The sequence below is a fragment of the Bombus vancouverensis genome, chromosome 5 (genome assembly GCF_051014615.1).
Source record: "Bombus vancouverensis nearcticus chromosome 5, iyBomVanc1_principal, whole genome shotgun sequence".
NCBI classification, from domain to species: Eukaryota; Metazoa; Arthropoda; class Insecta; order Hymenoptera; family Apidae; genus Bombus; species Bombus vancouverensis.
In genome coordinates, this window is record NC_134915.1 from 1,049,381 (window position 1) to 1,074,463 (window position 25,083).

The window sequence follows — 25,083 nt, forward strand, 5'->3', positions numbered from 1 at the left end:
AAAGTTTCCGAAAGTTTGACAATTCGCAGAGGGATTATACCGTTTTCAAAAAACCATGAAAAATTATAGAAGTTCTAAAAGTTCCAGAGTTCGAGAGAAGAATAAATTTCTCCGATGGGTAAGTTAACAAGCTACGTTGTTGGAGAAGATATTCTGAATAAAAACTAAAGTAAAAGTTTTGGACAAAATTTATAACGATTCGAGTGGACTTTGTTGAAAATTGATCAGCCGATCAGTTTCCCAGTTATCCTGCTCACTAATTTACGAAAACGTGATTCCCAGAGAAATACGTCGAAAGTTCCTAGTGAAAATATTTACAGCTGAAAGACCGATCCACAGACTTTGTTATTCCGAGGCTACAGCAAGCCTTTCTTTTCTTTAAAAAAACTTCAGTCGAGTGATTTTTTTCTATTTGAAAGCTTCTTCGCTTCTCTTTCGAGTTAAGACGCTCTGCTTTTAGTAGCCGTCTCTCATTATGCGAATCGACAAATACTTTGCACTGTTATCCAGTCACAAAGCACATCGCTCCTGTTAATTTTACCAATAGATAAAAACTTTCGTTGCTGTTGTCGAATATCGTAGCGGCCTGGTAAAAGTCAATTACGTTTGTTTTTGTATCTCACGAGGGAATTTTGGCAACACGAAAATTCAAAAACGCTTGAAACTTTGCACGAACGTAGTTCGTGCGATGTTAATAGCGAAACGATCTTTTCTCTAGCTGAAAAACGGTCCTTGGGGATGGAAACATTCCCCCAAAGAAATCTTGACGTTCCGTATTATCGTGAATATCTTAGAAACTGTATAAGACAGAAGAAAAAAGTTAAATTACAAGTTGTAGCATTTTCTACGACCTACATCGTGGATGTGAGAAATCTTCGACGAACATTCTTCGCGAAATTTACCCTCTTTTCTCTCAAACCTCTGTAAAAACTTAGAACCACCCATTAAGAAGGAGAACAAGATAACCCGAATGTTGCTCTCTGATTCTTGCGTTTTCTTCGTTGCCTTTTAGAACTTTTGACTTACGGGAACACTGTAGAAACTGTAGAAACACTGCCTAACTTCTAATTTCGATGATTTCTTAATATATATTGTAGAAATTGATATTTTGGGTATTTTGGGTTTAGTCCGTGCCTTTCGGCCTTGGACGAACTTTCGGTTTTACATCTCTTACATCTAATTCTCTTCTTATACGTCTACCTCCCCTCTTTTCCACTCTATTCTATTGCACTATCTTGCTTATTCTACCTCTAAAAACTAAGCATTAGGAACTATAAATTATCAACTAATGACTACAAGCTATTGCAACTTTGGTCTTTAGCCTCTTTGCTATGCCTCCTTCTTGTCGTTTGCCCTTCTCTTCTCTATTATTGCTTTCGGTTCTGCTAAACCTTCTCCAGTCTCGTTTAGCGTTTATCCTATGTCTTTTGGTCCTCCCGTTATTTCACATTCTTCTATTACACGTCTTAGGTCTTCTTCTTTCCTTCTGCATAGTCTGCACCTTTTTCCCCCTCTTCTTTCCAGTATTCCCTTGCTTTGGTCTCGTTTCCGCATCTGAATCTTGCCAGTATTCTTCTGTCCTTCCACTTCATCCTCCCTTCTAAGTACCTTGGTAATTTCTCTTTGCTGAAGGATATTTTCACACTCGGTTTTCTTTTACAATGTAAACATAACCGTACCTTTGGTGACGCGATTGTCGTACGACAAAACTTACTCGACGGGTACTCTAAGGTCAGGCAGGAAAATTAATCCTCTGGATGTGATCGAGAAAATTGTAAGAAAGAGGAGCACGCCGTTCTCTGGAAGACGTATGTTTGTTGAAACAGCGCTACGAGCGCGAGGAACTGATAGTCTCTCGTCCGAATACAGAGAGGATCTCGTCAGGGTAAAAACTAGATTTGGTAGTAAAGTGAAAAAGTCGAAGATTATAGATAAGTATAATCTTTATAGGAAGAGAATTGATCACGCGGATCGTTTCGTAGCGTACTACGTATGCGACAGAAAGAAGATCCAATGGTACGTGAAAGCTGGCTTACACATTTTCCACGTTATTATGAACAATGCGTATTTGTTGCATAGAATCCACACGGGAACGAAGATTACGTTGCTGCAGTTTAGAAGGGCGGTGGCTGATAAATTGATATATAGAAACAGGCTGCGTTTGGGTGCTCCGCCTAAATCGATGGTGGAAACTGTAGACACATTTGCCAGCAATATCAAGCAAGAAGGGAGAAACGAAGGTATGCAAGAAACGTAGGGCGTGTTCTACGAGAGGTTTAAGAAACGAGGCAGTGAGTTATCGGCCGACGTGCCAGGATAGGCCACGTTGAATACTTGAGTGGATGCTTTGCGGAATATATGACGTATAGCATAATATACAGGGTGGTTGGTAATTGGTGGTACAAGCGAAAAGGGGGTGATTCTACGTGAAAAAAGAAGTCGAAAATATAGAATAACAATTTTTCGTTTGAGGCTTTGTTTTCGAGAAAATCGACTTTGAATTTTCGCTCGGTACGCGTGCACTTTATCGCGTCTGGTTATGACGGATCTCACTGTAGATCGTTGTCTCGATGTAAAAATTAAAAAAAAAAAATTGTATTCTATATTTTCGACCTCTTTTTTCGCGTAGAATCACCCCCTTTCCGCTTGTACCACCAGTTACCAACCACCCTGTATAATACGCAATTTCAGGTGGATTATTATACGTGTTGGTTTATTAAAGAGACGAGTGATAAAATTGTAATAGTCGGTGTATATCACTTTGACTGCCACGCCAAAATCACACGTTTCGCTCAGGACGCCATAGGAGTATTTTTATTATTCAAAGCATATAATGGCAAAATAATAATAAATCGATGGTGTAAGACAACATTCTTCCCCAATGGACCGTTTATCTTATTGGTGATCACGGGTGACCATCGTGGCGTCTTGGTAACAGTTGATAGCGACATATTATAACGAGGCTTCGTTTATTTCAACAAACCATTGGCATTCGTTACTTCGTCGTAAGCAAAACGTCCAGAATATATTGTTAAAACGTGTAGAAGATATTAGTAAACGGTATTTGCTCGTTCTATATGTAATAGTAAGGTATGTTCACGCTTCTAACTTCAATTATACGATTATAAAGCAGCATTTACGATTATTTTCTAAGCTGTGTTTATAATAATATTCGTAGATTACCCCTCGAAGATATGGATGCAAACACAGTGCACAGTTAGATGCGAGATTTGTTCTCATTTTTTTTATCGATGTTCTAATAAAAATGTTTAATTGTTCAATGGGGCACTTTTTATTTCAAAGTATCTTCTATTTATCGGTTATATTCAAAATGCCCTAACTGTCAATTTTCATACAATTTTTACAATTGTAAGAAGCTCAAGCGCTCCGGTGACCACTGTGGCGTCATAGGAGAAACTGTGATTTTAAATACAAAATACAGAGGTAGTTTATACCAGTGGTAATCGTCGCTGGCTCAATGCTGCTGTTCAACTATACGCTCGCTATGCGACTGTATGACTCGCTATAATGATTCGTTATCATCACTGTCCTAGAGAGTGTCACATAAACTTGAGGGTCATATGATAGAAAGAAGGTTGAACCGAAACACAACTATTAACTTTGTTTTTCATTAAACTTTATTTTGCATTTAATAGTCACAACTGAGTATGCACTGACGCGTATGTGTAAATCAAATACGCGATTGGTCCAAGTGTAGAAACCGGTAAAGATATGTTGACTATTCTAAGGATAGAGAATAAATTTAGTGACTATGTTGTGACGGAGGAAAGCTAGGGGTGGGTGTGTCTAAGGCTTCGGGACCATCGGATTTGCTGATGACAATTTTGGTTAGAAAAGTGAGGGCAGTAGACACCGTCTCCGGTTGGATAATAAGAAGGTTGGTGGACCAGGAAGGGTTTTAGCCGCCCTCGAGAGAAAGTTGCTAACGCAAGATACCGAACGTGAAAAAAACCAACTTTCCCGTGTCAACCCGTGGTAAACAATAAATGTAAAGGGGCACTTAAAATAAAAGACACTTGTTTGGTGTGAAGGATCTTAACTATGAAAACGCCAGGATCCATGGTGGGTCCTTAAGACTATTGAGGGTACGCGCCAAGGATGCGTAGGCATCTGGCTACCATCTTGCACGCGGTGTGTGGCCCGGTTTCTGATGTGAATTGATATTACGAGAGCACGTTCGTTTATTTATATCGACCGGTGGTATCGTAAAAAGTTCGAAGTGACTCCATTGATGATTACAAATAAGGGCGATAATGTTTTGCCCGGAGTTCGTTTACCTTTGAACCTAGCAAACCAAAACAACGTTGGCACTCCAAAACACAACAATATAAGTTTCTTGCGACTCGAATCTCCCATTGACTCATGTGTCACTATATAGATAAGGATATTTTTATTTCAATACATAGCAATATTTGTGTTTTCGTAATTCTTATTTATCGAAACCTAACTCGATATCGTAATATCTAGACATCCATTTAAGGTCTACGTCAAAACAAAACGCTATAATATTTTACCAAATGTCCTACTGGACAAATTGTAAAATGTAAATAAATAAAAAAAAAAAAACAAAACTACGAACGCGTTTCCGACTTATGGAGCTATAATGCTTTCTTACATGGAAGCATCACATAAAATCAATAATAAACAGAATACGTGAGAAAAGGAAGCAGATGTACTGGTTAACCAATAGAAAATCTAGATTAAGCATAATGAATAAACTAAATATGTACAAAACAATAATCAAACCAATCTGGACATACGGAGTCCCACTATGGGGGACGGCAGCAATGAGTCACATAAATAAAATAGAAACAGAGCAAGCAAAAGTTTTAAGGACAATAGTTAACGCTCCATGGTACGTCAGAAACGAAGACTTACGAAAAGATTTAAAAATTCCAACAGTCAAAGAGGAATTCGCTAGATATGCAACAAAGTATAAAGAAAGATTTGTAACACACGCAAACCAGCTGGTTGCTGAGACGAATAAAACCATAATAGAAAGAAGACTGAAGAAAAAACATTCCGCAGACCTCGCAATAGAAATAGAATAAACAGCTTGGAAGATGGAACCCTCTGGGGGTAACCATGTTATATTATTATACCACTAAGCTATAATATTTTACCAAATGTCCTACTGGACAAATTGTAAAATTTAAATAAATGAATAAAAATTGAAATGAGAAAAAAACCTGTTGTTTAAATGAAAAAATTGTAAAAAGGTAACCTCTACTATTTTCATCGTGATTTTGGTAGCAATTTTTTTCGAAAACTTAGCAATTTTTCCAAAAATTCTTTCACACCAAACTTAATCTTAACTTGTCAGAAAAATCAACTCGTTTGGTCCAACCTTGAAAAAGTTATTCGATTTTAAAGCGTACACGATCTCGTCTGTGGTTCGCTGTATAGTACCTTTTGCACAACAGTGATTCCGAGAAAGCAAAAGCACGACATCAACCATCGTGCGAAATTATAATCTAAAATAGCTGCGCTAAAAATAAGATTCCCCTTCTAATTATCCCATTCTATTTGCATTTCAATTGTACCGTGATATCGGAACATCATCTCGTTTGAAGTATCAAATAAATGCAGTCGATTTGTTTCACCTGTAGCATACGTACGAATAAAAACAAGGATAAAAAGTAATAAACAAATTTGCCGTGTACAGTTGAAACTTTTTTATACTGACACAGAATTTTATCAGTTCGACAGCATCGTGATCGCCGACTGCTATACACAGATAGAACAGATCCTGACCACGAGTTAGTCAGAATGCAAAAGCCGCGCCAGTTTTCTAAAGCCCGCAGGCTAATTCGAGGATAACAGTTTCCATGGAATGGAAATATTTCTACGTCGATATTCGATAATCGATTTTACCCGCGGGCATCGTTGTCGAGTCTATACGTATAGAAATGGCGAAAATGAAATTTATCGTCTCTTAGACGATATAGCAAACTCTGGCGAAGGTCGATAACGATCAGGTTTCTCCTAGGTTCCTAAGGATATATCTTAACAAACACGAAGATGGTACCCCATTGGGGGTAGCCACCCACATGATAATCAAACAGATAAAAAATTCTACCAAATGTCCAAATTGGACAAATTGTGAATGTGAAATTTTAAATAAAAAAAAAAAAACGATTCTCCTAGGTGAGTTCGAAGATGGTATCTCACTGGAGGTAGCCATCCACATGTTACTTACCAATTAAGTTAGAAAAATTTACCAAATGTCCAGTTGGACAAATTGTAAAGTTTAAATTAAATAATAAAAAAAAGATTCCTGTGCTATTTAAGTGGAAATAAAAAAACAACGATTTTCATAGGATTTCTTCTAATCGTCTCGTTTATATTACAATACAGTGGAGAAAAATGAGAAAGATGAACGTCGGATGCCCGAATGACTTGAAAAAAATTAAAGTGTAACTGAAAAAGAATGAAAAAGGGGGAAAAAGGTTAAGGATTCATTTACATGTACAAAATGGAATACGTAAACGTTCGGAGAAATAAATAAAAGTAACAAAAGCCAGAGATTTAAGGATTAGAGAATTGTGTGTCCAAATTGATGTAGACAGTCGTTACCACACTGAGGATTCTTTTTATGCATTTCAGGGAAATTTCACGACATAAAAATATCATATCCAGCGAATAAAACAATTGTCTGTTCTAGTTTTGTTCGTTTCCAAACTACAGTCGATTCATCAGCTGCTCTTTCCGTTAATTATTTTGAAAATGGTTCGATATTCGAAAGAAGAGAAGATAGAATGCAACGAGTTAGATGAGTTTGGTCATTATCGTATTCACGTGTTCGAATTCATTTGCAACAACTTCCCCAAAATTTATTGGGAAAATGACGAGGACGTTTCTTGAATTTTCCAACTTTAGACGATGCCAAAAAATGACCACCTTTTAACCTTTTCGCGAATACGTAACAATTAATTTCACATAGAAGTTTTCACATTGGGAGGTTACATTTTATAAAAAATATCAGTACCCTTAACATCCCATAATGTACGAATGTATGACAAAAATCTTGTTAACCATGATACTCTCGATTACTTTTTTCCTTTGCTATCTCTTCACAATAGTAGAAGCAACAGAATTACTTTAGGTGGTCATATTAAATGGAACTGGAACGCTTCAAGAGATGGGAAAAGATAAGGCAAGCAGCAATAGAATAGGCAAACGCAAAAGGATGCGATAAAGAATAAGACAGGAGGTAGAGTGAAGGAAATCGTAAGAGACTGGAATGTAAAATGGAAGAATGCTAGAAAAATCGAAGGCAAAGTGAGAAAGCAAAGAGGAAAAGTAGGAAAAAAGAAAAGGAGCAGAAGAAAAGGGGACATAGAACGATATATGGAACTTATTTCCATTTAAAGTAGACTTTACAAAGTGTCTTGCAATAAACATAGCTGCACGTTTACTATCACAATGTGAACACAGAATGTATCTTCTTGCACACTACTCGATACTGCAGTTCTATACCAATACCCGCATGTGCAGTTCCTTGTAGACTTCGATATCTACCACTAACAAATAGGAACAAAAATATCTGCACAGAAATGCTTTGTCCCTGTATGCATACAGTCAGTGAGAAAAATCTACATATAGTCTTTAAATAGAAAATATTATTAGGAAAAGCGTTAGCTTTAGAAATTCTTTTAACACATTCAGACACGAATTGTTAAAGTTTATAATACAATTTATTCACTTTCACGTTTATTAAGAGAAAAGAAGACTAAAGAAACGTTAAATACACCTGTTGTATCTATACTATCGCTGAAAAGTATGCAGGCATGTGGATATTTTTGACAATATGTACACCGTATACTTTATACATATACTTACTTTACTTGTACGCTTGATTACTTCAATTCATCAAGGGCCAACGTTGTCATAATGCAACGTTTAAGTTGCAATCTTTTTCCATCAATTTATATTATCGAATTCTGTTCTCTTACTATCGTGGCTAGAAAAAGGATCCAGGGATCCTTTTTCGTCGGATCCTTTTTCCACTTAGATTCTGTGATTTTACAAAATTTAAAGAAATTAAAATATTTTTAATAACACGACAAATTATTACTGTAGAATATTTATTATAATTTTTAATCGACGAAACGAATCTCTGTTTAAGTTCTATATTTCCTTACTTGTGTTTGTCAAAATATAAATTTGCATAAAAATCCACGTTCTAATAATCACCATACCTAGATAGAATAATATATCATAATCCGATTAAATTGAACTTTGAAAGACGATATGCAATAATAAAACTGGCATTCGTAATCGCAAATCCATATAGAACTGTTTAATTATTCGACGAACTCTTTATATTCAGATTCTCTGGGTATGAACACCGTGTCGTCTGATCATTACGGGACTCATCAAAATTGTAGGACGACATAATAAATCCATAAATGAAGTTGAAGTAAGGTAATCAAGCTAAATCCACAAATACGTAAGTGTGCAGATATTTACAGACGTTGTAGATAACATATATTTTATCTCGCGTTACATTAATTTTTTATACTGCACGCGTGAATATATTTGTGTGTGTGATGAACTATTCACTTACAATTTACGATGTATCTAGTTACGTTAGGCACTTCTATTCCTCCCAATTAGTTGTCAGAACTTACCTGAAACAGAAATAAAATATCAAATTGAGTCCCCCTTTTCTATAAATGCATCCATCTATAATATTTATAATCTATCCATCTACGATAATAAAATTATGAGAAGAAATACACATGAAAGAATTGGAAAAGTTTATTATTTATCATTAAGCGGAATTACATATCATATCACGTACTTAAAGTCGAAAATAAAGGTTTCTGCAAATGTCTTCAAACTTCGCGAGACTGTAGGGTGCAAGAACCGAAAAATGGTAGCCAAAAAAAAAAAAAATAGTAAACAAATTTTTCCCCCTAAGATAACAAAATGGAGAAAATAGGATTCGATCGTGTCACTTGACTAAAAGAAAAAAAAGGTTGCGATTAAAATAGTGCGTTAACGCACAACATTATTCCTTGATGGATTAAAAATTAGATGCATACACATTCGCTGCATTCCCAACACTTTCTCCAAAAAGAAATTATATTTTCAACAGACGTTATTTTTCATTTGTTATTTGACTTTTTAGATAAAATCACGATCGACAGTGATGATGGTTTATTTGTATATTGAAATTTCTAGATTAAAGTAGAACAGCAGAAAACTTCGCCGAGCTTGAGGATCGTGGGAAGGATAAAATAATTTCCGGAACATGGGAGCACATGCACGAAGGACTCCAGTGCGATGGGAGGAGCTGGCCAAGCGTTCCTAATCGAAATCCGGGACGAGAAAGGACAATTATTGCTGCAGATTAATAATTTCACTATATAGACGAGCAGCGAGATCGACGAAAATGAGGCATCTGAGAAACTCTCCTGTCTTCTTTCCTTCGCTTTGTGTATCATAAAATCGATCTATTTTTTCGTCTTATTTCTACAACCGGATACATGAAAAATTGCGCTAAACGTTATAAATCTTCGCTAGAAGGTTGTCACAAAATAATTGTGTTTTCTCTGTAATTTGCTTTGTATCATGTAATATGTATGAAAATATACAGTCAGTGTAAGAAGTATTCGCACGGTACTTAACTTAAAGAAAAATATTGTAGAACATCGTCCATTAATAAAATTTTAACAAATAAAAAATGTGTATGTATCCTTACAGGACTGGAAAATAATTTGCATAAAAAAAGGGATGGGAAATCTATATTGGAATGTTATATATATCTTTGTATGATCATATATATATATGTTTGTGAAAATAATAAGAAATATCCAAAAATTGGCAAAATATATGCATAATAAATATTCGAACAGTTTAATAACTTTTTACTTTTTCATCCTTGGAGTTTACAAATCTTACTTTTCGTTTAATTTGAGCTTTTTTACAGCAAGTCGATAAATATTAGATTGTTCGAATTGGATTACGTATGATCCATTTTGTTTTATTGTTTGTTCTATCGGAACAATAAAAATGGACCATATATAATTCATTAAAATAATAAAACGTATATTACTAAGAAGCCAGAAAGACAGAAAAAATAGTGCAAAACGTACTGAGTAAATTGTTTGAGTGTAACGTGATTACGTTCCTTTCAAATAAAAGAAATATTCTGTATGTGTATATGTATTACAATTTAAGTAAAACTGCAATTTAGCACTTCTCGTAGTATTATAATCCCACAAAAAATTGTTATACTCTAACTTTATCCATTAAAGTTGAAGAAAGAATTTTACGTGGATATTTTACCACTTTATATTTCCTATTTCTACATTTTATGCGTATGTATACATGCGTTGCATATAAATAACATGTATGTCACGTTGCACACACACAGTGCACATACAACAACTACAAAAATGTATGTTATATCCATTGCGATGAATTTTTCCTTGGATTTGTACAATAATATTTCAGATACAATAGCACGATACCCAAAACTTTATTTTAGGAGTTGATACAAACCACCGTTCGTAAAATCTAGTTTAAACAAGAGAATTTTTTTTTTATATTTATTTATTAAAATTACAATCAATTCTCGCGTTGAGAATGAACAAGAGAATGAATGAATTATAATACAAGATAAAGTGAAATATTGTAGTATCGTGGATTACCTAAGAAATATCGAGTGAACTATAAACAATGTTGCGAGAAGGCCTAAGTGCCAACAGCCAGATGGGGTCTGGAGATTTCAATGGCCCAAGCGGCCCATCAATGTATCGTCGGTCCTTCAGTCGAATAGTGACGCGAAAGAAGAAGTATGCGACCATGATCGTGGACGATTACGAAACAAGTACGTGGTGGGGATATGAAAAAAAACAAAGGGATGCTTAAGGGAGAAAGACGAATTGCGAGGCAGTCGTTAACTGAGAGTCGAGTTGTCAGGAGTTGGTAGATTGTGAGTCGAGAGTTGAGTGCAGTGAAAGTTGTCGAGTTGTTACGAGTCATAAATTGTTATTTGTGAATAGATCCATCTATCGATAAATTTATCATATAGGATAGAAATCATTGGAAATCCTAATTTCTAATATTTCTGAATAAATAATCCTGTAATAATAATAGGTTTATTTCGTAAAAACTTCTGGAGATATCATTTAACGTTGCACAGAACAGTGGTATTATTTTATATAATTTACAAATTCATCTACATAGCATGTAACTGAATTTACTTGTTCTACAGTTTCTATGGGAATTATAATTATCTGTAATTACATAATTTTTCTTGTGTCTGTATGAGTCACAGCATTTTTTATAATAATGCTTTACAACCGCACATATGGAGAATTTTATTTGCAAAAAAGTGTGGTATACGATTTCTCCGGTGTGCTATACTTTTAAAAAATATTAATATCTGACATCATTTGGACATAACATATATATGTGTGCATTTCATAGTATTGTCACATAGAATTATCAATAAATACACAAGAGTCGATGACGAAGCTACGATATATATCTCTTATTGTGTCATAGCTTTGTCATCAATCCCACCCTTGCGTATCTAATGATAATTCTATGTGATAATTCTATGAAATGCACACAATATATATATAAATATAGGAATGTTATATAATAAGTAAATAGAAAAGAGTATGATAAATACAATATCGTTGCACTCACACGAAATCGAATATAATACCGCGTTTTGCGTATTCGTTTCTCACTAATTCTACGTCACAACAACACAACGAACTTCACTCGACCACGATAAATTCAACTCTGACAGCGTTTTCCACCCTCATTTTTTCCTTAACAAACCTCGGTAACGCTCACAACAATCCTTCACAACATTAACATATGTTGACAACATTTATAAACAATTAACCCTCACGCCACGTCCTTCCCTGACGTCACACCATCCCACATAAATATATATATGTATACGTACTTATATTCAGAATCAAAAGAGGTTCATTCCTCGGTGTGACTTGCACAACGTTACGCGGTGATTAGTGCGGAAGAGTAACTGGAACATTTTTTTTTTGTTTTCAGTAACTTTTGCATCCTATCATGAATTCCTTCGAAGAGAGATTTGCATATTCGTTACATTTTGATGAAGCTAAATCAGATGAAGACCGACTAAAAAAGTGTATCGATCAACTGTTCGAGAAGTCTCTAATAATTGATGATACAAGATCCACAAATAATGCTCTACTGTTTCTTTCTTTGGGTGAGTACGATAACAAACAAAGATTATATCTCTTATATTCAGATCTTCTCTTAGTTTTGTACATTATACTTACTTTGGTATAAAATGTATTATGCGCATATTGCAATTTTTTCATTGCAAATTATATACAGATCGAATACGATCATAAACTTGGATCAAATTTCAATATCTGATTTGCAACTTTATCTTTAGAAATAGTAATGTTATTTAAAACACTGAAGCTTAACTTCTACGAATGAATTAAATATCTCGGCACGTAATACTCTTCATATTCGGACGAGATATCGTGCAATCGCAATGTCGTTCATGTTGATGTTTTAAACGACATATCTCGGATATCTTTTCGTTAGAAATTAAAATATCCAGCCCAAAGTCTCGGATAGAAGACAGTTGATAAGACACAGTCCGCTTCTGAATATGAAGACAACTAACAATCGCTATTCACACTGATAGATCTAACGCCGCTTCGTCTAACGCTGATCGAGACTTCCAGGAAAAAGCTATGTTCAGAAGAAACAGCGTTACACGAAGCAATGTTAAACGCATCAACAAATTTATATATACTTTGATGTGAACCTTCCATTTCTAACAGTTTATAATTAAATCTTAAAGTATTCGTTTGCTTCGATCAAATGAAATTTCGTTCATACGTATATGCAATTGCATGATCATTTACTTTGAGATTGGCGTAAGTCCATTTTCCGTCGAGACGTTAACAATATATTAAGCGATGTAGGTCCATTCACGAGCCTGAAAAAAATGTTGGTTCAATCGATTCTAAAAAAAAAAAAGAAAAAAACTGTGTGGTTAATGTAAGAGCTAACCGCTAAGTGTAGCAGTATGAATAGCGAAAATCGTAAACTTGAAAACCTCCAAAATCTGTTATTCGGAGTGTTAAATAAATGAATGTGAAATGTCGAATGAAAACTGTAGTTATGAATTTCAATTAGAAATGGAATACTGCGCAACCGATGAGCGACGTTTGATTGTCATATTAAAACACATAGACGTGAGATATCTCGTCCGAGGCGTATCGCGATTAGTCGGAAGGAGCTGAAACGTTATATCGAAATAAAACCTTTTGCAACATCTATTCACGATCGATTACAAGTCAGTTAGTTAACAAAGTGCGAAAATTCATATTTCCGAACACGTTGAAGAGAAAATAATCGAGGAATGCAGGAATAATATTCTTGTTTCATTTTTTCGCAAATAGCAAGTAGAGCCAAATCGCGCGGGGATTATGATGAGGCTGTCAACTTTTATACGAAAGGATTGCAAGAGGTCTTCCCGTACTGCGAATTGTCTGCAATATTATACTCAAATCGTGCTAAAGCCTTGGGATGCCTTCAAATGTACGAAGAGAGTTTAATAGATATCGATAGGGCGATCGAAATTTCTCCCAATACCGAATTAACTAAGCATTTCAAAGATACAAAGAAGTGGATCGAAGATCATGCTCCGGTTAGGCCCCAAATTAAGACAATTTCCACAGGGAACATACTATCGCTATTGCACAACGAAAACAAAGATATTCCTGGTATGAGCTATGCTGTTCGCTTGGTTCATAGTACAAAATATGGTGTAAATTTTGAAGCGACGAAACCCATCGGCTCTGGAGACGTTATTCTAATCGAGAAATCACAAGTAACGTCTATCATTCAAACAGACGTTGATGTTGCACGTATGTGTTACTATTGCCTAAGAGATTACAGAGCATTACTTCCATGTGAACGGTGCAATAGCGCGCTATATTGTTCGAAAGAATGCCGTGCAAAAGCATACGAAGAATACCATCGATTTCAATGCAACTCTAAAAACTTTCCAGATGATGTTCAATTTGTAATAATCTTGCTTATGAAGATTACAGAAAACGGCGAAAAACTTGCAGAAGCCATTAAATATTGCGAGAAGCTCGATACTATGAATGCAGGTAATGATAATTTATTAATTCGTAATTCTCTATTCCGTCATCATCGATATAAACATAAATGTGAATTGAAGTTACTAGCTTGTGCAGAGAAAGAACATACTCTTCGACGTTAATTCTTTTTTCTTTCTGTACTATTGTCTTGTATTTAAAGCTTCGTGCCAAATTTTGACAATTTCTCTTTTACTCGCAAGTGTATTTTATATATCCGCGATAGAGGCTCGACTTTATTAATAAATTGCGAATGTTGCAGCATTTACGCAGAAATTAAACATACGTAATACAAAAAATGTACAGTATATTCCAAATAGAATTACCGATCGTAATATTTTAAGGGTGAAATAGACGTCGATTCAGTTTCTGTTTCCTTCGTTGTATTCGTAAGAGTGCGAACTTGCACGAACATCCATAATCCATCAATGAGGAAGAAATTTTGTATCGTCTCGTAACTTTGTCGTTAACAACATCGTTTCAATTTTTAACAGATTCGATGCAAGAATTTTGTACGATACGTGATAATTTGGGAGACAATTTGAAATCCGTCCTCAATTTAAGTATATCGATGAAGAAGAATGACAAGAGAAATGCAAAAAATATATTGAAATCAGCCTATATCGCCTCATTCCTACGAAGTCAGACCAATTATATGCGGGGATACAACGATATCTTAAGTATCGCTAAATTATTATTCCGATTATTCTACATCTTCCATGCATACGCCTTTATGGTGAGTATCTAACAATTTTTAACCATTTCTGTCAAACCGCTGCGGTCAATATATGATTTTATAAAATACATGCTATAGTATGTAAAAAGTCGTTGATTGAATAAAGTTTTCCTATAATAGCTACTAATCATATATTTTCCAGAGGCATACATCGTTAGACTGTAGAAGTGGAGTATACGATCTGTATCCCGTGCTTAGCTTGGTTCATCATTCTTGTTGTGCGAATACAGTGTATTCGATATATAAAAATGGCGTGATAGCTGTACGCGCAGCTAAAGACATGAAACCAGGTGAACAGGTAATAAATTTCGTCTTTTCGTTGCTATTAACTTGTGAAATAAAGATGTGTCTAATGAAGTGTTTTGCAGATAACTTTTAATTTTCTACGTACAAATTTCGTAAATTTAGCAATCGAGTTTGTACCGCGACAAGTCATCCTAAAAGAACATAAACGTATTTTATGCGATTGCTCGACTTGTGAATTGAGTCGTTGTCCTGAGCGTGATAGGATATTAAGAACATCGGATAGGAATTAGAACGTCGCCTACATAGCTGACGACAGCTTGCGGGATTTAACAACGAAGGAAGCCATTATTTACACAGGTTTACCTGCAAATCTAAATTTTGCTTGCATTGTATTCGATTGAGCTTGAAATATTTTATCTCAATTTAATACGCATACATACAGTCAGTGGCGAAAGCCTGCGCAAATAGCTTATCGAATTTTGCGTATCTTACCAAAGAAATTAAACGCGCATTTTGTCACAAAATTATCTATGCGTAACAAATTTGCCTGGAAACAGATTATTGATTACATAGGAAATTGGCAAAAACTATTTACAAGACACTATTCTTAACTTGTAGAGTTACTTGTATCGTTAACTTAATCCTAAAGCAAACTATTACCTATTAAGAAAGATGAAGAATTATTATAGACAGTGTTCACCCTGTATATATGCCTATTAAATGAATAATATCACTTCATCAAAGTTGTTAATCTTCAGTTTTTACGTAGTTTGTATCTTATTGCTTCTTTTTCTGCTATCGTTTAAATACAAATTAATTTATATTTATTTTCAACTGTTTTTCAGCTACTGGACGTCCTATACCGATTAATTGGACTTTCGTAAACGAGTCTTGTTCCTGATTATGATACGAGGATTCCAGCAGAATGCATAACAACCTTAATCTTTCGTATTTCTAATGTTCTCTTAATGTTATAATATTAATTTTTTACTTCGTATTTTTAGTGGCACACAAAAATTTTCATTTCTACTCTTTTATGCGGTGTTTATCTTTGCTTGTTTATTATCTCTATATTTATCCGTATTGTTTGCTTACAGTATTTTATAATTATATTATATTTTATTATAATTAGATACGTTACAATATTTGTTATCCATACAATTAGTTTTAACAAAACAACATTAATATACGTATATAATGTTAACTACATGTTAACGTGTAACGTTATTTTTAATATAGTCTAATAAAAAATATTAATATTGATAACTTCATATATGCAACTTCGTGTTATATTAATTTTTCTCCTCCTGTACATTCTTACGATATAACAGAGTTAACCACTTAACACACACATTTACAAGTATTCTAACTATTCGTATTTTATGTTTCACAATGGTAAAATGTAAAATGTATACGCCACTTACACAGTAAAATTAGTCAGGAACACATTCGAGCAACCACCGTTACAATAGAAACTAACGGCAATTACTTCCACACGTAAGCAATATACAGGGTGGTTGGTAACTGTTGGTACAAGCGAAAAGGGGGTGATTCTACGCGAAAAAATAAGTCGGAAATATAGAATAAAAATCTTTTTTTAATTTTTTTTTTTAATTTTTCCCATCGAGACAACGATCTACAGTGAGATCCGTTATAACGAGACGTGATAAAGTGCACGCGTGCCGAGCGAAAATTCAAAGTCGATTTTCTCGAAAACAAAGCCTCAAACGAAAAATTTTCATTCTATATTTTCGACTTCTTTTTTCACGTAGAATCACCCCCTTTCCGCTTGTACCACCAATTACCAACCACCCTGTATACACCAGCGCGACACAAAATGACATTGCAAAAATGGGAACAGTGTTTTCAATCCTTAGGTGACAAATGCATCGCAGCGTAGAAAAATACATTAGAACTAGTAATCTCAACATATTATCCACAGGAAGACCAACATACTGGTCGACAGACCTAAACAAAACTGCTGACATGCTTGATTTTGCAGTTATAAAAGGACTAAACGCGAACAAGTTAAAAATAACACCCAGTCTTGAGCTTAGCTCCGATCATACATCGATAATAATAGAATACACAAGCAAACCAATACTTTATAGCAAATCAGAGTCGCTTTGCAATGAAAGCATCAAATGGCAAACATTTAAAGAATTAATCTAGAACAAATGCAACTGCAATATTCCACTAAAAACACCCCAAGATATAGAACAGGCAGTAACAACATTGATAGAAATTATACAAGAAGCAGTATGAGCAACTACTAATGATGAACCAAACAACAGGCAAACAAAAATAATTCCAACAGGTATCCTTGACAAAATCAGAGAAAAAGGGAAAGCGAAAGCAAAATGGCAAAAACATAGAACACGTGAAAACAAAAGACATCTAAACAAACTCGCAAAAGAAGTAAAAAGTAAGATAAAAGATCATAACAATAACGAATTCTTAAAATTCATATAATCGCTTTCTGCGCACTAGAATGCCAATTACTCTCTATGGAAAGCCACGAACAAAATAAACAAAATCAGAAAAGCAGACAACATATGGCTCAACATATGACACCACTGACTCAAATCATACCTAAGCAACGGAACTTTTGCAGTAAAAATAAAGGATGTATATTCTGAAGTAAAAGACATCAAGGCAGGGGTACCGCAGGGAAAGCGTCTTAGGACCAATATTATACACACTATACACGGCCGACATATCAACAACTATCGACAGCAAAATACTGACATTCGCGGACGACATTGCTGTTGTCACAGACGAAATTCGAGCAACTGTATATAACAAACCGAAATTCCGAACGCCTTATCGCGTGTGACCGTCCGGTCAGCACCCGTTCTCAGCCGCCTGAGTGGCATTCGATCACTCCAGCCGTTCTCCGAATTTTACACTAAGTATAAACAAAACCTTCTCCCACTTCAACGAATGGAAGAATATAAATGCTCCCTTCAAAATCATCCAGTCAGTCTAATAAAAAAATTCTTAACTAATCCAAGTATCGAAAGTGTATCATCGCGAACCGAAAAATTGTATAAATTGAGTAAAAAATAAAAAGAACTTAATCTCCTTTTCGGAAATTAACAAGTTCCTTATTTTTACCTTAATTTTACACGACACTGTACTAGTCAGGCACACTAATCCAGAAACAGCAGTCACATTACTACAAGAGCACGCCACAAAAATAGAAAAATGACTACAAGATAAACAAATAAAGGCAAACCCTAGTAAGTGCAACCAGATTACATTTACACTAAGAAAACGGAAACCACCAAATATCCAATTGAATGGCACGCACGTAACACAAACAAGGCAAGTGAAATACGTAGGAATCCACTTAAACACACAACTTACATGGAAACAACATACTAAATCAAATGTAGACAAAATACGGATAAAAAGAAGACAGATGCACCGGCTAACTAGTCGAAACTCTAAATACCGCATAGAAAATAAACTAAAAATCTACAAAACGACAGTAAAACCAATCTGGACGTACGGAATACCGCTATGGGAGACAGCATCAATGAGCCACATAAATAAACTAGAGTCGCTACAATCGAAGATACTGAGAACAATAGTCAACGTCCCATGGTATGTCAGAAACGAGGATATACGCAAAGACTTAAAAATACCAACGGTCAAAGAAGAAATCGGCAGGTACGCAGAAAAATACAAGGAAAGAGCGGCAACACATCCAAACCAGCTGGCTGCTGAAGCGAGCAAAACTCTGATAGAAAGAAGACTAAAAAGGAAACATCCCACTGATCTGACTAAAGAAATAAAATAGTGAAACTCGAAGATGGTATTCAGCTGGGGGTAGCCATCCACATGTTATTTAGCAATTAAATTAGAAAAATTTACCAAATGTCCAGCTGGACAAATTGTAAAGTACAAAATTAAATAATAAAAAAAATTATATTATCGAATTCTGTTTTCTTACTATCGTGGCTACAAAAAGGATGCAGGGATCCTTTTTCGTCAGATCCTTTTTCCACTTAGATTCTACGATTTTACAAAATTTAAAGAAATTAAAATATTTTTAATAACACGACAAATTATTACTGTAGAATATTTATTATAATTTTTAATCGACGAAACGAATCTCTGTTTAAGTTCTATTCTATTTCCTTACTTGTGTTTGTCAAAATATAAATTTGCATAAAAATCCAAGTTCTAATAATCACCATAGCTAGATAGAATAATATATCATAATCCGATTAAATTGAATTTTGAAAGTCGATATGCAATAATAAAACTGGCATTCGTAATCGCCAAACCATATAGAACTGTTTAATTACTTGACTAACTCTTTATATTCAGATTCTCTGGATATGAACGCTGTGTCGTCTAATCTTTCCGGAGCACACCTACTGTGCATCTGATACAGCCGTCTGATCTGTACCAGACTCTTCTACTGTGCATCTGATGCTGCGTTTGACAGTGTTCATTTATTAGGTTTGTTTTTTTTTATTATTATTATTTGGTAGAGTATTTTTACAATCAATTCTCAACATTCGTTAGGTGAATATGATATGAATCAATCGAAATACTCAAATATTAAGAGTACAAACGACTAATCCAAATTTTTCAACGGAACTCAACGTTTATATTTTAGAAGGAGATCAATTACTGAATGATTTAATGATTCATTGAGATTATATCTTCTTTACAACTACGCCAAAAGTCAAAATATTCTAAAACAATTTTTACGTAGTATAATGGCCTCCTTTACACGCTCAGAAAATAAAATTTCACTTTGGTGTTATTGATGACTCGGGTGATAAGTAGACCGTGGATATTTATGTATTTCTGGAAAATTTAAGATTCTAACAATCTTGTCTAATATTGATAAAAAAATAACATCAAGATTGTAGGACGACATAATAAATCCATAAATGAAACTGAGGTAATGTAATCATGCCAAATCCGCAAATACGAAAGTGTGTATATATTTATAGACGTTGTAGATAACATGTATTTTATATCGCGCTACATTTTTTATACTGCACGCGTGAGTATATTTGTGTCTGTGATGAACTATTCACTTACAATTTACGATGTATCTAGTTACGTTAGGTACTTCTATTCTTCCCAATTAGTTGTCAGAACTTACCTGAAACAGAAATAAAATATCAAATTGAGTCCCCCTTTTCTATAAATGCATCCATCTATAATATTTATAATCTATCCATCTACGATAATAAAAGTATGAGAAGAAATACATATGAAAGAATTGGGAAAGTTTATTATTTATCATTAAGCGGAATTACATATCATATCAGGTACTTAAAGTCGAAAATAAAGGTTTCTGCAAATGATTTCAAACCTCGCGAGACTGTAGGGTGCAAGAACCGAAAAATGGTAACCAAAAAAAAAAAATAGTAAACAAATTTTTCCCCCTAAGATAACAAAATGGAGAAAATAGGATTCGATCGTGTCACTTGACTAAAAGAAAAAAAAGGTTGCGATTAAAATAGTGCGTTAACGCACAACATTATTCCTTGATGGATTAAAAATTAGATGCATACACATTCGCTGCATTCCCAATACTTTCTCGAAAAAGAAGTTATATTTTCAACAGACGTTATTTTTCATTTGTTATTTGACTTTTTAGATAAAATCACGATCGACAGTGATGATGGTTTATTTGTATATTGAAATTTCTAGATTAAAGTAGAACAGCAGAAAACTTCGCCGAGCTTGAGGATCGTGGGAAGGATAAAATAATTTCCGGAACATGGGAGCACATGCACGAAGGACTCCAGTGCGATGGGAGGAGCCGGCCAAGCGTTCCTAATCGAAATCCGGGACGAGAAAGGACAATTATTGCTGCAGATTAATAATTTCACTATATAGACGAGCAGCGAGATCGACGAAAATGAGGCATCTGAGAAACTCTCCTGTCTTCTTTCCTTCGCTTTGTGTATCATAAAATCGATCTATTTTTCCGTCTTATTTCTACAACCGGACACATGAAAAATTGCGCTAAACGTTATAAATCTTCGCTAGAAGGTTGTCAAAAAATAATTGTGTTTTCTCTGTAATTTGCTTTGTATCATGTAATATGTATGAAAATATACAGTCAGTGTAAGAAGTATTCGCACGGTACTTAACTTAAAGAAAAATATTGTAGAACATCGTCCATTAATAAAATTTTAACAAATAAAAAATGTGTATGTATCCTTACAGGACTGGAAAATAATTTGCATAAAAAAAGGGGTGGGAAATCTATATTGGAATGTTATATACATCTTTGTATGATCATATATATATGTTTGTGAAAATAATAAGAAATATCCAAAAATTGGCAAAATATATGCATAATAATGATTCGAACAGTTTAATAAACTAAAGAAGCTAAAAAGTCTTATATAATATATATTTTTACACTTAGTGGGGTTTCCTTTTAATGTTATTATTATTGTTATTGTAGTATCTTATACTACAATCAGTTTATTTACAACAAATGGATTAGACAGATGTTGATTAAACACGAAACGATGGTTATTTAACGTGAACTAATTACTATAACGTATTATAATTAAGACAATTAGATAATTAATTTGCAACTCTCGTCACCACGGATACAATTCTCTCTCGACAACGCAATTCGCACTCTCTGGCTTCTCAATTCATACTGCTGTTGATTCGTTTATGTCCCTTAGCAACCCCTTTTCTTTTGTCTTAGCCCCACCACGCACATGCTCCGCAACCGCTTGTTTATAATTCAATCAACTAAAAAAAAAAATTCTGACAAATTATTCTAAATTTTCTCGATTTTAGATCACTGTGGGTTCATAAGGTTTTGCATAAAACAGCCCGAGTGTCCCGCAAATTATTCTTATAAACGTGAACTTTTTATACTGTTTCGTTAGATTGTCTTAATTTTAATATACCAGAAATATGAAAGAAATTCACTCGAATATTTTAAAATGATAATTACCTTTGCCGTTGGCATTGTGGAAAAAGCCGTTTTCGTCACTGATAATGGTTGATTAATATTGTTCATTGGTTTCAAAAGATTTTATCAACGCGTTAAAAAAAGAACCGTGTTATCAGTCTTTTTTCTCTGATAGTCATTATTCTGATTAACAATTTAAAAAACAGTCTGATTAACAAACAGTCATTATTCTATTAACAATTTATAGTAAAAATAATTATTATAGATATTACCTTATTTTATACTCCTTCTGCTATATCAAAACAGCTACAATGCTATCTGTTTTAAAAAGATCTAAAAACAGAATTAAAGACTAATAGTCTTTAATTCTTTCTCATCGTTCATTTAATAACAAAAAATATTGGCAATACAATGAAAAATGCGATAATATAATTTCAATTGGATTTTATTACATTTCATTGTATAGTTCCCGGAACGATCTTTCACCGATTATATCTGTGGCTGAATGCAGAAAACATCAATGTCAGTATTTCTGAAGTTGAGATATTAACACTTGAAATAGTTTCTGATACAAAAGTTTCCGCTGTTTCAAGTATCTTTTCTAACGCAAAAATAGAAAACCAAAGTCTATGCTATTTGAGTCTCGTATGTTAATTTAGGTATTTTCTGCAGAAAGTTTATTTCATGAAAAATTTTGACACTGTCATATACAAATGTCATTCAAGTCGTTCCTAGATAGAATTCTTAATTGTCATTCTTTATATATGTCGGGTTTACATTAGAATTAGGGTTAGGGGCGTGAAACAAATCTTCGTTTGGGTTACACGTTGTCGTTATGCAATAGAGAAGACATTGACTAGTGCAAATACGATTATTATAGAACCGGACAAGTAACCGTGGTAGTTAGGTACTCGAGAAACTAATGACAATGATCCTAAGTTCAATAACGAATCCGCGGTCGACGGGATAATAGATGAACGTACTCACAAAATCTAAGTCGGACGCGTAATGTTCACTGGTCGTAAAGGGTTACTCCTTTCATCAATGAGATCGCGAGCGAGAATGCCTTTCCCGTCCCGATGATGCCACAGAGGAAAACTATAATGGGGTGTGTCTAAGGATACGAGATCATCGGATTCGTCGAGAAAAGCCTTCGTTCAGAAAGTAAGGGAAATTGGCGTTGCTGCTAATTGGTCAATCTCCATATCGGTGGTTAGAAAAAGATGCTAGCCGCCCTCGAGGGAAAGTTGCTAGTGGGAGACGCCAATTCGTTGAAAAATATGTCTCCCCTATCTTCCCGTAGTTGGGACAAAGACTGTTTGTCTGTTTGAAGGACTTTAGTTAACTAAACCTTAAGATTTATAACGGGCCCTCGGGCTAGCCGAACATGTACTGCGGAGACGCATCGACATCTGGCAATCATCTTACTCGAAGAATAGGGTCTGCGTGTGGCGAGCCACGGGACAGAAACCGTTGGAATGTTTACTGTCGCGTGTCGCCACGAATATTTCTTTTAAGGAGAGCTATAGAATTACTCCATACCTTTGTTAGGCAAAGCGTTCATCCCGTGACCGCGGCTACGTTCGGCGACTGACTGTCGCCTCGAGCCCAAGCTCATTATCACAACTCTCGAACAATTACAATCGGATTGAATAACTACAATTGTTCAATTACAGCTATAGTAGACTCTAGGTTACAATGTTGCGGGATTATCCAAAATTCCAAAGGCTCCGGTGTTCTTTCATCTCCGACATATAGAACATGCATCTGTTTAGATAGAACTCAATACCGGGTTTAATTCGTTTTTCCAAAAGTATGACATTGGCGCTTCTTGCGACAAGCCACAGATTCATCTTTTGGAAAAAACAGCCCCAGAAAAGACATGTGCAGTATTCTTTGCTATTTGCTTAAAGAAATTTAATAATTTTGACGTTCTTCGTATAATTCTAACCGAGCAAGAAAGTTCCAAATTCTTGCGTTACTCCGCCGCAGTTACTCTTTCATCCCCGGAGTTTAAAATTCTTACTTTTCGTTTAACTTGAGCTTTTTTAAAGCAAATCGATAAATGTTAGATTGTCCGAAAAGTTTCTTTCATTGTATAAGCAAATAATAGAGACAGAATACTTGTTGTTTTATATTATTTTATTGAATTACGTATGATCCATTTGGTTTTATTGTTTGTTCTATCGGAACAATAAAAATGGACCATATATAATTCATTAAAATAATAAAACGTATATTACTAAGAAGCAAGAAAGACAGAAAAAATAGTGCAAAACGTACTGAGTAAATTGTTTGAGTGTAACGTGATTACGTTCCTTTCAAATAAAAGAAATATTCTGTATGTGTATATGTATTACAATTTAAGTAAAACTGCAATTTAGCACTTCTCGTAGTATTATAATCCCACAAAAAATTGTTATACTCTAACTTTATCCATTAAAGTTGAAGAAAGAATTTTACGTGGATATTTTACCACTTTATATTTCCTATTTCTACATTTTATGCGTATGTATACATGCGTTGCATATAAATAACATGTATGTCACGTTGCACACACACAGTGCACATACAATAACTACAAAAATGTATGTTATATCCATTACGATGAATTTTTCCTTGGATTTGTACAATAATATTTCAGATACAATAGCACGATACCCAAAACTTTATTTTAGGAGTTGATACAAACCACCGTTCGTAAAATCTAGTTTAAACAAGAGAATGAACGAATTATAATACAAGATAAAGTGAAATATTGTAGTATCGTGGATTGCCTAAGAAATATCGAGTGAACTATAAACAATGTTGCGAGAAGGCCTAAGTGCCAACAGCCAGATGGGGTCGGGAAATTTCAATGGCCCAAGCGGCCCATCAATGTATCGTCGGTCCTTCAGTCGAATAGTGACGCGAAAGAAGAAGTATGCGACCATGATCGTGGACGATTACGGAACAAGTACGTGGTGGGGATATGAAAAAAAACAAAGGGATGCTTAAGGGAGAAAGACGAATTGCGAGGCAGT

At 34.6% G+C, this 25,083-nt stretch overlaps 2 protein-coding genes across 4 annotated transcripts in view; one reads left to right on the plus strand and one right to left on the minus strand.

Moving 5' to 3' along the window:
- Tsp26A (Tetraspanin 26A) overlaps window positions 1-25,083 on the minus strand; it is a 128,440-nt gene that overhangs the window by 73,826 nt on the left and 29,531 nt on the right. The window lies entirely within an intron of this gene.
- On the plus strand, window positions 12,066-15,478 carry LOC143302703 (N-lysine methyltransferase SMYD2-like). The gene is made up of 5 exons (XM_076618679.1): window positions 12,066-12,238; window positions 13,455-14,171; window positions 14,654-14,895; window positions 15,038-15,193; window positions 15,264-15,478. The coding sequence occupies exons 1-5, from the start codon at window positions 12,079-12,081 to the stop codon at window positions 15,429-15,431; spliced, it is 1,443 nt and encodes a 480-aa protein (XP_076474794.1). The 5' UTR covers window positions 12,066-12,078; the 3' UTR covers window positions 15,432-15,478.